Source organism: Pinus tabuliformis, chromosome 2_2 (genome assembly GCF_031772625.1).
Source record: "Pinus tabuliformis cultivar Carrire ecotype Pingquan chromosome 2_2, CPIR1, whole genome shotgun sequence".
Taxonomy (NCBI): domain Eukaryota; kingdom Viridiplantae; phylum Streptophyta; class Pinopsida; order Pinales; family Pinaceae; genus Pinus; species Pinus tabuliformis.
The window spans coordinates 780,038,874-780,056,127 of record NC_142300.1 but is presented as its reverse complement, the minus strand read 5'-3'; the positions used below and the strand labels follow the sequence as shown (position 1 = coordinate 780,056,127).

General features: G+C 40.6%; 1 protein-coding gene across 1 annotated transcript; it reads left to right on the top strand.

Moving 5' to 3' along the window:
- Positions 1 to 7,148: 7,148 nt before the first annotated feature.
- LOC149195010 (uncharacterized) lies at positions 7,149 to 15,367 on the top strand. Its single transcript, XM_089407869.1, has 3 exons — positions 7,149 to 7,557; positions 14,769 to 15,112; positions 15,269 to 15,367. The coding sequence occupies exons 1-3, from the start codon at positions 7,149 to 7,151 to the stop codon at positions 15,365 to 15,367; spliced, it is 852 nt and encodes a 283-aa protein (XP_089263995.1).
- The last annotated feature ends 1,887 nt before the right edge of the window (positions 15,368 to 17,254 follow it).

Below are 17,254 nucleotides of genomic sequence, written 5' to 3'. Positions count from 1 at the left end.
AGTCACTCCAGATAAGGAGGCACTAACCTGAGGTTGTGATTGAGTCATTGAGACAAGAGGCTGTTGTATTGCAACCTGAGAAACTTGGGGTTGACATACAACAGGTAGCGCTTGTGTTATATACCTAGGGGGGATAATATGGGGTACCTCCCTTGGTACCCCATAATAATGATGCATGGTATTGTATGTATGAGGCCTATATAGAGGCTAGAGACTCCACATAGAGAGATATGAAGAGAATTATTCTTGTATGAACAGGCATATGGCTTGTGGAGTGTTCTCCTTCCTTAAGGAGTGAATGTATGGTGTTGCCCTACCATAAGGGTCTTGAGATCAATAAAGAATCATTTCATATTATTTCTAGGTTTCTTGGCATTATCTTATACTTTTATATCAGATCTATAATATTCTGGGTTAGATCTACAACAATTGGTATCAGAGCACTTTCTTGGGCAAACAGTGGAGATTTTTTTTTTGCAGGGTTTCGGGGGTGGCGACTTTGCAGGTCAGATCTGTACGTTTTGGTGCAAGATCTGCAAAATCTAATTATATATCTGTATTCTTTGCGAAAAAATAACTGATTTCAAAAAAAAAAAAAATCGGTTGAATCGGAGTCCGGATGAAGGAGATATCGCTAATTTAAAAATCAGTGGGGTTGCAGACAATTTTCAGAGCAGCGAGTTTGCGGCACAGATCTAGACGTTTTGGTACAAGATCTGCAAAATCTAATTGTAGATCTAGATTCTTTGGGAAAAAATACCCAATTTAAAAAAAAAAATCAGTCGAATCGGAGTCCGGATGAGGGAGATATCGCTGATTTAAAATCAGCTCTTTTTTGCAGAATTTTTGGGTGACGGCGGGAAAGTAGCAGCGCAGATCTGTAATTCCAGTGTCTGAATCAGGATTTCTATCACATGGGCAGATGCAGAATGGTTGCTCCATTTCCAAAAATAGGTTATAATAGAGATTCTGAGCAATATTGACGAAACTGTGACAATTACAAATTTTCTCCAAGTAAGTGAATTTTTTCTTTATGGCGGCCCTAGGTCAGAATTTCAGGGACTTGTATAAATTTGATGGCTCTCATCCAGCCAAATGGCTAGCACAAATGGAGAAATATTTTAGATTGAATTACATCATGGATGATGAGACTCAGTTGGGTGTGGGAATAATGTACTTGGACAATGAAAGACAACAATGGTGGCAATGGCATCAACGTTGCTATCAAAGGCCCTTGACTTGGGACACATTCACAAAAGATCTTATGGACCACTTTGACCGTAAAGCTAATCTTGTGGATAAGATCACACAGACAGACACACAGCCTAGCAAAGATTTTATAGAAAAGAAGGAAACCAAGGAACCTAAAGGGTTATTTTCTTCTGGTATCTCCTTATTGCAGGTTCATGGATTGATTCAGAAGGAGAAAGTCATTGTGTCTATAAATCCGAGTTGCAAACAAAATCTCATAAATGTCAACTTGGCAAAAAAATTGCAAATTCCAGCAAAACACGTGGAAAACACACAAGTGGATGGTGAGGATGTTCAAGTGTACAAGGATTTGAAGATTTCTATGGATAAGTATGTGTTGCATGGTGATTTTTATACTTCCGAGATGGATAATAGGGATGTTGTTTTAGGATATCCTTGGATGGAATCTGTGGGTACTATCAATATTAATGTGCAGAAGAAATTCCTGAAGCTATGGTATAAAAAGAAGAAAATTACATTATAGGATATTTCCATCCATAAACAAGTAGAGCACATGGAGGCTGAAGTAGAAGATGTTCAAGGGACTGACATATCAGATGATGAGCCTTTGATGATCGACAATCAAACACAAACAGAGGCTGCAGAAGAAAAGGTTACAGGTGATGATACATCAGAGGAGGGCTCAGTGGTTGAAGTCATATTGAAAAAGGAGACACCACAACAGGCACCACAGCAGGGTGAAGTCAAGCAAAAGTCATCGTGGGTTAAAACTTCAACATATCATCACCCACATCACCCCGCAAGACAACCATCAAGATGGAAACCAAGTAGTCACATGACGGATAGAAAGGAGAGACGATCCACCTACTACACATCAACACAGAAGAGATGCCACGGTCAACTTCCATCTCAAGCGAGCAAGGCACCAGCGAGATCGAGGGTTCACCTTTCTCTTGGATGGCTAGATGCACATGCATGGTATCAGTGGACTACTCTTTTGAGTAGATCTTATTATTTGTGTTCTTCCCATGTTTCGGGGACGAAACATGCTTAGGGGGGTGGAATGTTATATACCTAGGGGGGATAATATGGGGTACCAAGGGAGGTACCCAAGGTAATAATGTAATAATGGGATGGGCCATAGTAATAAATAAGGTGGTTAACCCATGTCATGTAAGGGACCACAAGTAGTTAATAATAATGTAAAGGGCCCATGGTATTAGTTGATGGTATGAGGAAACCATGGTAATGATGCATGGTATTGTATGTATGAGGCCTATATAGAGGCTAGAGACTCCACATAGAGAGATATGAAGAGAAGTATTCTTGTATGAACAGGCATATGGCTTGTGGAGCGTTCTCCTTCCTTAAGGAGTGAATGTATGGTGTTGCCCTACCATAAGGGTCTTGAGATCAATAAAGAATCATTTCATATTATTTCTGGGTTTCTTGGCATTATCTTATACTTTTATATTAGATCTATAATATTCTGGGTTAGATCTACAACAGCTTGTACTTGCAACGCAGTCACCATAGCAGGTATAGTGGGAATATTCGACACAGGGTGGACTGGTTGCATTGAATATACATCCCTTGGCTGTTGAGGCAGTATTGGTACCCAACCGCTGGATGTAATTCCGGTTTGACATGAACTTTGTTGTAAACTCCCATATGGTTGTTCTCCGGGAGGGAACAATGAAAAGGCATACTGCCCTCCATATGGTGGCAATCCAGTACTTAAAGGGTAAATTGGCCTTTGAAGATACATTGGATCAATTTGTTGAGTTTCAACATAAGAAATACCAGATGATAATCCGGATGAAGAAATAGGAACTGACCATGTCGTCGAAACAGTCCCTAATTGGACTCCGGCTTGTTGTTGATAACTTGCCGGGATAGATGGTATACCGGTGAACATCCTTGGAGTAGTAGTAGGAGGCTCTGCTGCTACTGCATCAGATGACACAGTCCTGGATTTCGACGGTTGTTCAGACATATCTAGTCTATCCAAAAGATTTTCTAGCGATTTCGATTGACTTTCTTCCACCATTGCGGATTACTCGATTAACTAAAAATAAAGGGGAAATGTGTTTCCGAATTAGATGAATTTTAGACGCTTTGACAGAACCTGCTTTTTCAATTTTTAAGAGTCGAGAAAAAACAAAATATGACTCTAGTCGCCTTCGATTTTTAATGAGCCTGAAGTGACAAGTGCTCAGATGGACCTTTTCTATTAAGGAGTCTGAAAAGGAACGAAAGGGACTGCTCTGGAAATCTAGGTAGAGGGATTACCAAACCAATCGCAAAACTGCAGAATACTTTTTACGGTACGGCAGTCAATCTTCCTAAATGTTGTGTTCAGTGCATTGCAATCGATAGGGCGACAGACACGACTTCCTATGGATAAAGGATTAAGCCTATTGGGGTCTCCCAAAATATACTCGACGGTACGTGGGAGCACAAGTCCGTACTAGGACTTATCGCCTCAAAGTGGAGGAATCACCCAACCATCAGTGAGAACAACAGTTACCAGGCTTTACGACGCCGGAATACGTCTCTAGCCTAGACTTCTAAATGTTGTGCGTTAAGTTCCAAAGCATTGTTAGATTCATTGAATTTATTTTATAGTTGATCTTGTTTATGAAGTTTTCCTTTCAGGTTCACCGCGAGATGTAGATGTAATTCCTAAAATGCAATCTAAGATGATAAACAAACTTTTTATCTTCTTTGTGCAATGAAAATCCTAGCTACTAAGGAAAGAAAGACATAATCTTTTCACAAAGAGCAAAGAGCACACTCTAAATGCACTTTCCTAAATCAAGCCAATCAGACTGTCTATATGCAAATGCACATGCATGTATTTGTTTTTGACTTTCTTAGTATATGAATGCTAAAAAGAAAGTTGATGCACAAATCTGAATTTCTTTTCAAGTGACAAATATCAACAAGTTTCTTTTCAAAATAAAAAATGGAGACGATCACAACACCTTACGATTTTGAAATGAATACTTGTTCTTGACACTAGAAAATTACAAATTTAGACCAAAAACAATAGTAACAGGATAATCGACCATCAACAGCAATCAAACTCTTTCCTACGATTGAAATCGACACTTGCGACAGTTTCAAATCAAAGGACGACAGTACGATTATGCTACTTTTGCAAAGGAGAACTGAAAATGACTCAACAAACACACAAAAACATCTACAGTTCTTTTGTACAAAGGAGGTGGAATAACAGCAAGGAAAAGGGGTTTCAAACAGACATATACTGATCACAGGCAGCAAAATTCAGGAATAGAACTGGAAAGAATGAATCACAGAAACCAAAACTACACAGAGCCTAGTCTGATCAGCGCACCTGTAACACAGAGAATTTGAAATTCAGCGCACCTTGTCCACTCGGGAAGTGTGCTGAAGTTCAGATTCTCTGAACAGTACCTGCGCTGGGCTAGAAACGAGATTCTTTTTGGGTTCCGAGTCACATTTTGCAGTTCATTTCTTGGGTTTTGGCTGAGCAAAAAGCAATCAGTAATGCAACAACCAGGGGTAGATCTAAGGAGGATCTAAGAGCTATCACAAGGGCAATCAGATAGTTTGTGAATCAGTTGTTTAAATCATAAACAGATCCAGTAGATGGATTGAAGTAGAATTTATCTACTTTGCATTTGTTATGGCAAATGCAATTCGAATGCTACCTGTAAGTTTATGAAACAGACAACACAGAATGATAAACAAACAAACTAATTATTCCCCAGTGGAGTCGCCATTTTGTTACAAGGAAAAGTGTCTATATAGAACTGCTCTATCCCACTAAGGTGTGACAACTGCCTTAGAAACAAATAGAGAAAAGGTACTTTCGTTTTTCCTTTATGAATTATAGATAGAGAGGAACAGAAAGACCAACCTCTGTCTTGCGCTAATCTCTTGATTTGATTCCTCTCTTCTTTGATAGTCTTTAGCTACCTGCTCCCTTGCACGCCCAGCTTCACAAAGTACCCGTAAGATCACAGTAGCATAGCACTATACAAAGACATGGATCTATAATCATAAACAATCTAGGATTAGATGTAAATTGACCATACAAATGTAGCAAACATCAATGACACAAGAGCATGGAGGAAAACTTGAATAGCTTTTATTGATAAATAAGAAAGAGCCAAGAGGAGTTACAACCAGTTGTTCTGACCCAGCATCAACCTCTCAGCAAGGAAGCCCCTCTTCACCTCATACAAAACTTATATCACCCAACAATCTGATGTTTGTCTGAAGAAATCAACAACAATTCCTTACAATATGCAAAATTCCAGCCTCCCACCTCTGGATGTCTGGAATGAGAGATCTATATATAGATATTTGCAGAGGTGTGAGTCAGCTCTGGGTTTTTGATTAGTGTCTTCTCTCTAATAGTTCTTGATGCCACTTGGAGATCTCATTGATCTCTTACTCATCCTTGGGCGATTCTGAGAGGCAAGTGTCCCAGGAGAAGTTTATGGAAGATTCCATGATCATCCACCTCGCAAACTGTCTCCGCCACTTGTCTTTTCTCGTCCATCGCACCCCATAGAAGGGATTTTTGAAATGCAACGCACTTCCCGTGTGTACAAGGTGCGATGCATCTCACCCTAGCCATGGAGTAAGTGAAATGATCCTGTTTTGACCAGTTATGAGTAGATTTTCATGGAGAACTTCTGGGAGAAGCTGTAATCAGTTGACCTTGTTCCTTTCAGGGTTAGAACAACACTTTTAGGGACTTAGGAGCCCTTGGTTTATGGACATTTCATGCTTGGGGTTGTAGTGCCCAAAAATGTCTATAACACCAACTGAGAAAAATGATTCATATAGTGCAAATAACAACACCTTACTTGGCAATCTGGTTGAAACATTCTATACTGGACATCAATCACCAATTTTGCAAGAAGGTGAAAATAAATCAAACTTAAAACTGCTATCTGAAACATCAACTGAGAATTTAATTGACATGAATGAAGAGAGTGTTGAGAGATGGTTAGATGTTCTTCTGGATGATCCTGATCAAAATTGCAGCATTACATCTCCAGTTGAGTTGAAATATAATGCAAAGGTTGACACTCATAAAATACAAGAAGTAATTTCATGTCCACTCAACTGGGTATAAGACTTTGATTGGATTCCATCTAGTGTAGACTCTAATATGCCTGGAGACTTGCAGAATATTCAATTTTCAAATACTCTGGAAACATTTGAGGAAGCAGAAATCATAGAGGAAATATTTCATACTGTGCAGGCATCTCAGGCAGATAATATTGAAGCTAATTCTTTGTTACTTAGTGATTACCTTGATGAAATTTGGGGAGGAGAGGAACTTAGAGATGAGTATCATGATACTTCTATGGTGCAGACTGGAAACCACACTAATCCAGAGGTTACTAGAATTCAATTACGCCAATGAAGCCAGATATGCTAGTAGGAACTGCCCTATGAGGGTACTGCCATGAAGAGGGTTGGAATGCAGAAATATCCAGTGAAACATTCTACCATTGAACATCAACAGGATGGATGTACTAATTACTCTGAAAATGATTATATCTATGATCTACAAGAGAAACATATCTTATTAGACACTTTTAATAGGGAAAATCATAATTCCAAGAATATGACACCGCTTCAAGATCCAGTGCCAGTAGTTTCTACAAGAAAAATAGATGCTATCAGAGAAGGTCATTCACCATACCATTTGAGAGGTGGTTGTGTACATGATGTCAGCAAAGCGTTCAACAAAATTCTTGAATGAGACATGGTTCCATGGACCACGATAATTTGTGGATATGCACAGAATGGAGGTTTCGACGAGAGCCTAAAGCTCTTTCGCCAAATGCAATGTACAAATGTCAGGCCAAACACAGTAACTGTAGCTAGTATTCCTTCAACATGTTCGAGTTTGGTAGCATTCAAACATGAAAAGGAGGTTCACAAATATATATAGGGAAAGGAGCGAAATCTGCAAGCAGAAATCCATGGACTTGCTTGCAGAGATGGGCCTTCCCAAGGGCCTGCTGCCCCATGAGGATCTTGAAGAATTTAGTTACGTGAAGGAAACGGGCTTTGTGTGGCTGAAGCAAAAGAAGAAGACCGAGCGCTATTTCAAGAAGATTGGGAAAATGGTCCAATACGGCACAGAGATCACCGCCTATGTTGAGCAACGCAAGATGAAGAAACTGACTGGAGTGAAGAGTAAGGAGTTGCTCCTCTGGATCACCATCTCTGAGATCTCCATTGATGACCCATCCAGCAGGAATATTTACTTCAAGAGTGTTACTGGAATTGGGAAATCCTTCCCTACCAGTGCCTTTGAAATTGAGGAGAATGGCAATAAGTAAAATATGGGTATTACAGGGTTATGATGTTTTGGGTTATTTGTTTTTTGGTATTTTGTGTTAAGTAAATCAACTCTTATTCAAAGCATGGGCTGCATATATCTGTTTACTCATGATGAACCTTTGTCAGGGTTAGTAGTGTAGACAATTCATTGGTTTAAAGATGAAATGGCTCAATTCTTTTGGGTTTTCATTTCTAATGATTTCTGTGATGCCAATACCACAGATCTGATCAGATGCTGATTTATATTATAGGGTTATGTTGCCTCTTGATGGGTATTTTGTGGTTATGTATTAGTAGTCTTTTAAAATATTGGCTATGATGTTGCTATAGAAGTGGTAATCTAGCTAAGTACTCTTACATTACTTAATAATCTGGTATGCCTTGTAATTTAATGATGTTTGCTGAATTGTTGTTGAAGTACCATGAATAAACTTTCTCAGCAAGAAAGCATTAACATGCAATTTTTAATTAATTTCTTGTTGAGTAGATTAGATTTGAAAATGAATCTGTGCTTAGCCAAGCTTGCATAGTGTTATAGACATTTTTGGGCACTGCAACCCCAATCATAAATGTCCATAAACCAAGGGCTCTTAAGTCCCTAAAAGTGTTGTTCCAACCCCTAAAAGAACAAGGTCAGCTGATTACATCATCTCCCAGAAGTTCTCCATGAAAAACTACTCAGAACTGGTCAAAACTGCACCATCTCACCTGCTCCATGGTCAAAGTGCGCTGCATCCCACCTAAATGCACATGGGATGTGCGATGCATACTGAAAAGCCCTTCTATGGGGTGCGATGGGCGAGAGTGGACAAATGGTAGGGTCAATCTGCGAGGTGGAGGATCATGGAATCTTCCAGAAACTTCTCTTGTGACACTTGCCTCTCTGCATTCGCCCAGGGATGAGTAAGAGATAATCAATCTCCAAGTGGAATCAAGAACTATCAGAGAGAGGACACTAATCAAATCTCAAAAGCTGACTCAGCCCCCTTGCAAACATCTATATATGGATCCCTCATCCCAGAGATCCAGAGGCTGGAATTTTGTATCTTGTAAGGAAGTGCTGTTGGCTTCTTGGTGTAACATCATAGTGTTGGGTGATCTAAGATTTTCATGAGGTGAAGAAGGGTTTTCTTGCTGAGAGGATGATGCTGGGTCAGAACAATTGGTTGTAATCCTCTTTGATATTCTTGATTATTAATAAAGCTATTCATGTTTTCCTCCACATTCTTGTATGATTAATGATATATGCATTTGTGTGGTCAATAAATATCTAGTCCTATATTGTTTATGATAGTAGATCTCTGTTCTTGGATAGTGTTATGCTACTCTGATTCTACAGGTACTCTTTGAAGCTGGGTAAATGAGGAAGCAAGTGGCAAAGATCTATCAGAAGGGAGAGGAATCAAGCAAGGGACCAAGCGCAAGATAGAGGTTGGTCTCCTTCTTTCCCCTCTTATTTACTTCTCATAAAGGAAAATGAAAGTTGTTTTAGTTTGTTTGTTTCTAAGGTAGCTACCAGCCTTAGTGGGACTAGCAGCTCTGCATAGACACTAGATTTCCCAATAACAAAATGGAAACTCCACTGGGGAGCAAATAGATTGTTTGTTTGTCTATATTTGTTTGCTTTATAAACTTACAGACGGAGCCTGAAGTCAAGCCAGCTAGCCTTCGAACTGCATTTTCTATGCAAGTGCAAAGTAGATCAATGCTGCTTCAGTCTATCTCGAGTTTTGTTTATGAATTGAACAATCGATTTACAAGCTCTCTAATTTCCCTTGTGGTGGCTCTAGTAATCTCCTTAGATCTACCCCTGTGATTTATTTATTGATTACCACTTGCTCGGCCTAAATTCCTGAACTGAGCTGCAAACTGTGACCTGGAACCTAGTTGAAGTCTCGTCCCTAGACCATCGCACTGTCTCTTCTTTGGAATCTGGATGCATCGCACTTCCCGTGTGTAGTAGGTGCGCTGTGTTAGTCTCCTATACCAATAGGGTTTCATTTTTCATGATTGACAGTGGAAGTGCCAAAAATGATCATCTTTGATGCTACAAAGGTTCCATATTTTGTGAAAGGAACAGACAATTAAAAAATGTAAAGAGGGTATGCCTTAAAAGAATAATCAAAAGGCAAGAAAATGAAATGGTCAGAAAAAATAATTGAAATGAACCCCAAAGAAAGACCATGAAAGTGGCTGACCAAAGTGCCACTGCTATCTTGATGGATGGCCCAACAGTTCAAACTGGACCATGCCATGTTTTAAATTGCTTGTTCTAGACTAGAGAATGAATACCTGTCCAAACAGTTCAAGCTTGGCAGATGAGTAGCTACATAGAGAAAGGAAGGAGCCCAACTGCTTAATCTGGGCCCTTGGAAGATATAAGGGTAGATTTAGATAGGAGGGCAGCCAAAGGAAAAGAGGATTACCAGAGTTTGCAAGGTTAAGTGCACCCATCCAAAAGAAGAAAAAATGTTAGTTCTATTAGGCAGGGTAGGCAGTTGGAGGTCGCAGAAGCAAGCTAAGACCACCTGATATATTGAAAATCATATCTCATCTCATCAATAAGAGAAGGGCAAGAACAATGGTCTATATGGCAAACTATCAAAGCATGTCTAACTTCCCTCATTCCCTTCAAAAGGTTTCTTACTAATATACCCTTGAGGACTTTAGGATCTGCCTAAACAGTCCTACTTACATTTCCCCCTTGAGAAAGTCGTGTCAAGTTGTGACCTTCTTCCTCTAAAAGAAGCCACATTTCTTGTGTAAAACCCTCACTTCATACTTCATCCATTTCTGGTTTCTAAGTTTCAGTTCTCAAGCTCAATGTTTCCCTCACACTTCACCTCACATACCCATATTAACCCGTAACCCTATTATATAGCTCCCTAGTTACATCCCCACCCCTATTTCTACAAAAACTACATAAAATTACCAAAAGCATATTAACTATCCCACCCCCTAGCATTATAGCTATAGTAACATAGTTATGGGAGACATTAGTCCATTTGGGGCTATAATCAACCCTTCTGCGTCCTTACCCCAGAATTAATCTAACCTCTGGTAAGATTAATAACCTATACTTAAACCCCCACTCACCTAAACCCTTGCAAATTACCCCCGCAGTCTAAACCCAATGTTTAAAGGTTTAAATGTTTTTTATTTAAACATTGCATCACAAATAACCCGCATTAATCCTACCCGCAAAAACCCACCCGAGCTAAAGTTTGAACCCACAGCTATAATATATTATTTAAATACGGGCGGGACCCGCTCCGAACTTGCATGCCGCGCCAAAGGCCCCACCAACCGTCGATCTCCCACCGCGCCCAATCCAACGATGGGCGGGTGTTTTCAGCCCACAACGTGTCGGGCTTTAACGTCCGGGGGATGGGTGGTTTTGCCTCCGTACCCCCGCCACGTGTCGACAACCCGGGGTGTTCGGAGGCCTCCCCTCCGAAACCGCCTCTGCTCAAAGGCGGTGCGGGGAAACCAGAAACCGTCATCCAAGAAACCGCCCTCTGTCCCATTGCGTCAGCAGTCCCGTCATCATGACGTCACACCTAGTCCCCGCCGCTGCCCCACGTCGCCCGCCACGCTGTCCTCCTGCGCCCATGATGTGCCACCATGTCCTGCCACATCATCATCCCAGTCAACGCCCATGTCACCCATCTGTACCCGGGGTCTGCTGATGACGTCATCACGGGAAAGCGCCAAAAGCGCGTATGCGCCAAATTTTTCGTTAAAAACACCGAAAGTGACCGTTTTCGGTCATTTTAATTGAAAAGTTGCGGCTGCGCTGTTCTACTGTTCACACCAAACTGCCTCCAGATTTCAAAATTTCAACACTTTGGACGCCACCACCTGCAAATTCGACGTCAATCTTCGCCCTTCAATCAACTTAATCACCCTCGGCGCTAGCTAATCCAGGTATTTGCCAAATTCAACCTGTTTGCCTGTGTTCTTCTCGTTCTCTGGAATTTTTTCACTAAATTGCCTACAAACTCCTAAATTTAATGGTGTTTTCCTTTGAATGTTGGCCTAAATTATCTAATGCACCCCCTGTTTAAGAGAACCACGGACTGTTCATAATTTCACCATGCTAGAATCCATTTTCAGGCTTGAATTTTTAATATAGTCTCACACCTGCCCGGCATTGTTCCCTTTTGTCGTGTTTCACTTCAAGCTCTCAGTGCATTAAGCTGTAATCCCTTTCTCCTCTGCATTTGCCCTCACTGTCTCTAAATTCAGAGAGTTTGCCAAAAGAAACCAAAGCTCAAATAAAACTCTGCAAATTTTTTTCTTTTCAATACAGCAACAAAATATTGAAGACTTTGGCTTCAGCTAAACTCACTCTGCCACTCCTCTTCAAATCCTCACAAGCTATCATCCTCAGCCTATTCTACTCAAAAAATTCATTCTAAAGATAACATCTGAAAGTTCTGTAATGGCTACTCCATCAGCTCTTAGTGTCACTCCTATGAATCCACCAAACAAGGAGCTTGAAGCCATGCCTCTTGCTGATAGAGATTACCTTATCCAAGATCTTGTTGGTGACAGAAACCACTTGCAGACTTTCTGCTAGTTGAGAAACAACTATCTAAGCAATAATGACATGTATGGTATATGGGAGTCCAATCTGCCTTATTACTTCCTCCCATCTGTTAATATTTTTCCAGAGATCATCCGCTTATGTGCTGAGAACTATGAGCCAACTCAGAGAGCTGTTAAGTCTCCATCTGGGAGCATACTTTTCCACATTACTCCTGACTCCATCAACCAAATGCTCAATTTCAAGCAGACTCAGCTACTGTTTCCTTTCTCCATGAACTATTTGCTGGATGCAGGCTCCAAACTCTCCAGTGCTAACATTGAAAAAATCACCAAGACATTCATGAGGGCAGACCGCCAGCCTACAGGGACACCTCCTTTCTTATATGTCCATTTCAATGAGGTGGGCAAGCTTCTAGTTGATATGATCTCTTATGTGCTGGGCTTCAAAACCAGTGAGCACATTGACGAAACAATGTTGGTATTATTAGCTACATATAGTCCAGGCCAGCCCCCTGCTTACAAGTATAACTCTGCCAAGTTTATAGCCAATAAAATACATGACCAGCTTTTGAAAGTGGATAGGGAGGGAGTATTCAAATATTCATCATATATCTACCACTTATTCATGTATTACCAGTCTGAAAGCTTCCAATGCCCCATTAAGAAATTGGATTCTAAGGGTGAAAAGAGGTCTGCCATCTTCTGGTCATCGGTCTTCCATGAAGTTCAAAACTCTCCATTTTCTTATTGTGAGTTTGTTGACCAATTTGTATACCCAATCTCTTGCCTCCTAATGAGATCCCCTCCTCCCAGATTGTCATTTGAGATTCAGAAGACCTTGCAACTGTCCAAGAGCTACAAAATAGGTGATTGGTACCTATATCAAAACCATACTGTCATCAGAATCTATGGCTGTGAGCTCTGTCCTTACAGGCTTCCAAGGTATGTACCAATGAGACTGTTTGCCTTGGAATACTATAGGAAACTCATTAGTTCTGATCTTACCCATTTCCATAGTGCCAAAAAGAAATCCCACCTCAAATTCAATGACCATCTAGGCCCCTTCATCATGAACAAGAAAGAAGGTTGGCAAGATGTTGATCAAATTCTCAAGGACAAATATAAGCAAAAGAGGAGCTTCTGGTGGGTCCCTTATGACCTGAAAGGTTTTATCAGTGCCAGAAGAGTTAAATATAGGCTGCTAGGTTATGACCACTGTAAATATCCACAAATTGAGCAATATGCCAACCAAGATGAGTGGTTGCAAGGTACATTAGTTGAGGAATTAACTCAAGAGGAAATAATGGAGAAAAATGTCAAGGATTTAGAAAAAAATCTTGACTTGGATTCTGTGCAGCATGTAACATTCAAGCTGCCACATCAAATTGGAGAAGGTACATCCGCTGCTGCAGCCACACCAGCCGCCCAGGGACCATCTACATCAGCAACAGGTACAACAAAGGGCAAGGAGATAATGGGTGCAGAAAAGGAAGTGGTCACAGAACAACCTGCCTCTTCAATGGAGCAACCTCAAGTACAGGCCCCTCTACAACAGACAGAAGCACCAACAGTGCCTGCCTTGCAGACTCCTGCCCATGAGGAAAGAGGCAGAAAATGAGACTGAGATGAGTCCACACCTGCTAGTGGGTCCACTCAACAGCCCGAAGCCAAGAGGCAAAAGGTTGATTCTCCAGTTGTGGAATAAATCAGTGAAGAAATCCTTGGAAGCCCAAGGAAAGATAGAGAAGACAGTCAACAAACAACCACAAGCTCTTTTCAACAAGAGCAAGAAAGACAGCATGGCATGGAGGTGTCCTCCTCCACACAGCAAAGCAAGAGGCCGGCTAGCATCAAGGCCACCTTTAAAGAAATTAAGGCACAAAATGAGCTGCTAAGAGTGCAGTTATATGACCAATTTCTCAAGGCAACACCTGCCAAACAAGAAAGGTTGATGGCAGCATATGACATCAAAGAGGAAAAAATGATTCTCAGCCATTTTAAACCCAAGGTACAGCAGCCTCAGTCGGCTGCAGATTATGTCAGAATGAGGTTGGAGGTTATGTCAAAAGACATTCACCCCATGGATAAAATAGAACTGCATAAGCAAACAGGGGAAATGGTCTATGACACATTGGTAGACAAGGCCACAATGGCCCATGAGCTAAAAGAATCTCTGAGGAACACTAATACTCAGCTTGATTTAGAAAGAATGTCCTCCACAGCCAAAGACAACAGAATCAAAACATTGGAGGACATTATTGTAGACCTGGGGCATGATTCTAAGAATCCCAAGGCTATCAAAGCTCTAATGAAGAAAAAGGAGGATGATATTGTTGCTCTAAAAAAGCAAATGAGGCTCTCCTCATCCATGCATCCACAGACGGGAGAGCTAGTAAAAGAGAAAGAAGCTGAGGACACATTGGACCTCCTAATGCAAACGAATCAAAGAATAGTCCAAATGGAAGAAGAATTGGAAAATGCACTGCAAATAAAGCAGGGAGAGTTGACCTCCCAGCCTCCTCAAATTGCCCCAACTACTGCAGCAACTACAGAAGCAGCAGTGACCCCTCCAATGGCTACAACAACTTCAGATACTGCAGCAGCAACAACAACAACTCCTGAGGCTAGCATAAGCATGGATGAACTGACAAAAGCTGTCAAGGAGCTGGAGCTTCAGGCAACAGAGATTAAACAAGCCAAGGAAAAATTGGCTGAGCTTGAAGCAAAATATGACAAGTCCAAAATGACAGTAGCTGAGCAAACCAGAGAAATTAAGGCCTTGAAAGACAGAATAAAGGCCTTGGAAAAGGAACTGAATTTAGAGAAGACTCTGGTTGAGATAAATAAAATTTTGTGGACCCGGATTGAACACTCTATCACCAAACAGTGGAAATCAATCAAAACAGTGCATGAGCAGATTGAGTTAATAGGCCAAGCTCGAATTGAAAGCCAAAAGGCTAGAGCAGCACTAGGAAATATGCCTGAGCAGGCTAGCAGGATGATACATTTCCTCAACACTCACACCAAGGAGGAGTTGGCAGCCTTAGACATCAGCAACAGAACAGATACTGTTTTAACAGCCAAAAAGGTGCTGACCCTCAGAAATTTTGTGCAGAATTTGGAGAGAAAATGCCAGGAAATGCAGGCTGAGGTAGATGTTTACAAGCTTAGAATGGGTGCATTACAAGGCAAAGGATTGCCCAGCCTATTGACCGACGCTGGAAGACTACTCACCCGTGAGTAGTATGCCACTAGGATGACCAATTTCATTTCAAATCAGATCACAGCATCCACAAGCACTTCAGAAGAAGCAGGACCTCCATCCGGGCAGAGCCTCTATGACAAGCTGGAAAATTTATTTTACATTGAGCATGAAATTAATCACCTGTTTGCGGTCCCACCCAATTTTTACAGGTACACAGAGGCAGATGAAACTCTAATAAAAATACGAATACACCAACTGCCTAAAGAAGATTGGTGGCAAGCAATGCTGCAAATTTTGCCCCAATGATCTCAGTTTTGTCTCTCCTAATCAGTCTCAGGTCAACGAAATTTAATGCAGCATGAAGACAACTGGCAGAGCGGGTGAGAATAATGACTCAGCAAAATACTGGGACAACAAGCCCAAGAAGGGAAACACGCAGATTTTGGACAGTGCAGCTCCCGCCGACTCAGTTGGTCACAAAAGTCAAAACTTTCTGACAAGATGGACAGCTAATGCACTAAATATGTACTGCAACATTTACTCTTTCAGCTGTAATTCCTCAGGGGTTGGCATAGAATTTATGAACTATTAACTCATCAGCTAGATATTTTGTATCTAATTTTTGTATATATACCTCCCCATACAACGTATTTGGGGTTGGTGATTTTCTCTCTGAGACACTGTTTTGTAAATTTTCAGACTATCTAATACGAATGGCTAGAAAAGTTCCTAATCTCTGCGCTGTTTGATGTCAAAGTGATGATCTGAGTTCTGCTACAGAATTCATGTGTTGTTTGATGGAGCAATAAGTTATCCTAAACTATGTTTTGTCTTTCTATGTTTGCTTAACTCCAATATATGTTTCATTAACTTAGCAAAAGAGAAAAAGAATAGTAGAGGAATTGTTTGAGTACACCCTCTGTTCAATCTCTCTTGTTAAATGTGTTTTCTTCAGAATTAATCATAAACATGAATTCTTAACTGATCATGTTTGTATTCATTCTATCATTATGAATGTTGTTCAAGAATTCTTAAATGCTCCTAGATAATATTCCCACCATTCCCTCTATCAGTTTAGTGAAAGATCCTTAGCTTCCTTTCACTCCCTGATTTCATCCCATCATATTATAGATTTGAAAAATTGTTCCACAGATGCTTGTCTGGCTCTGTAGCATAACCTTTTCCCTCAAAAGACATTTCCAGCAGTTCACCAACATCGGCTCCATGCCCAATGGTCTATATTATTCTGCAGAAACATACCAGTTCTCACTGAAATCATCATCCCAACAAATTCAAAACAAAATCCTGTGCATCATAACTAGCCTAAAATTACATCAAAACAAAGCTAAATCAGAAAGAGAGAGCCCTCTCTTGTTGTAGGTAGGCTAGGACCTATGGCTAAAAGATTGGTTAGTGGTTACCTCGGCCGTATTCCCTTTGGAGTCAAAGGGAACAACCTGAGTGTTAACACGCTGCATCTCACTTTCCCTGTGTTATAGGTGCGCTGATCAGACAAGACCTCTTCTGCTCTTATATTTTGGTTTCTGTGTTCACTCTTTTCAGCTCTATTCAGGAGTTTTGCTATCTGTAGTCAGTATACCTCTATTGGAACCCCCTTCCTTACCATTATTCCGCCTCCATTGTGCAAAGAACTGTAAATGTTTTTATGTATTGTGATCCATTTTCAGTTCTCTTTTACAAAGAAGTAGCGTAATTGAACTGTCGTTTCTTGATTTGAAAGTGTCGCAAGTGTCGTTTTCAGTCATAGAAGAGAATCCGATTGTTCTTGATAGTCAATTACACTATTACTTTTGTATTTGATTTGAATTAGTAGTTTTTCAAGTGTCGAAAGCAAGTTTTCAATTCCAAATCGCAAAGTGTCGTCATTGTCTTCATTTTGTCTTGAAAAGAAACTTGTTAGTAATG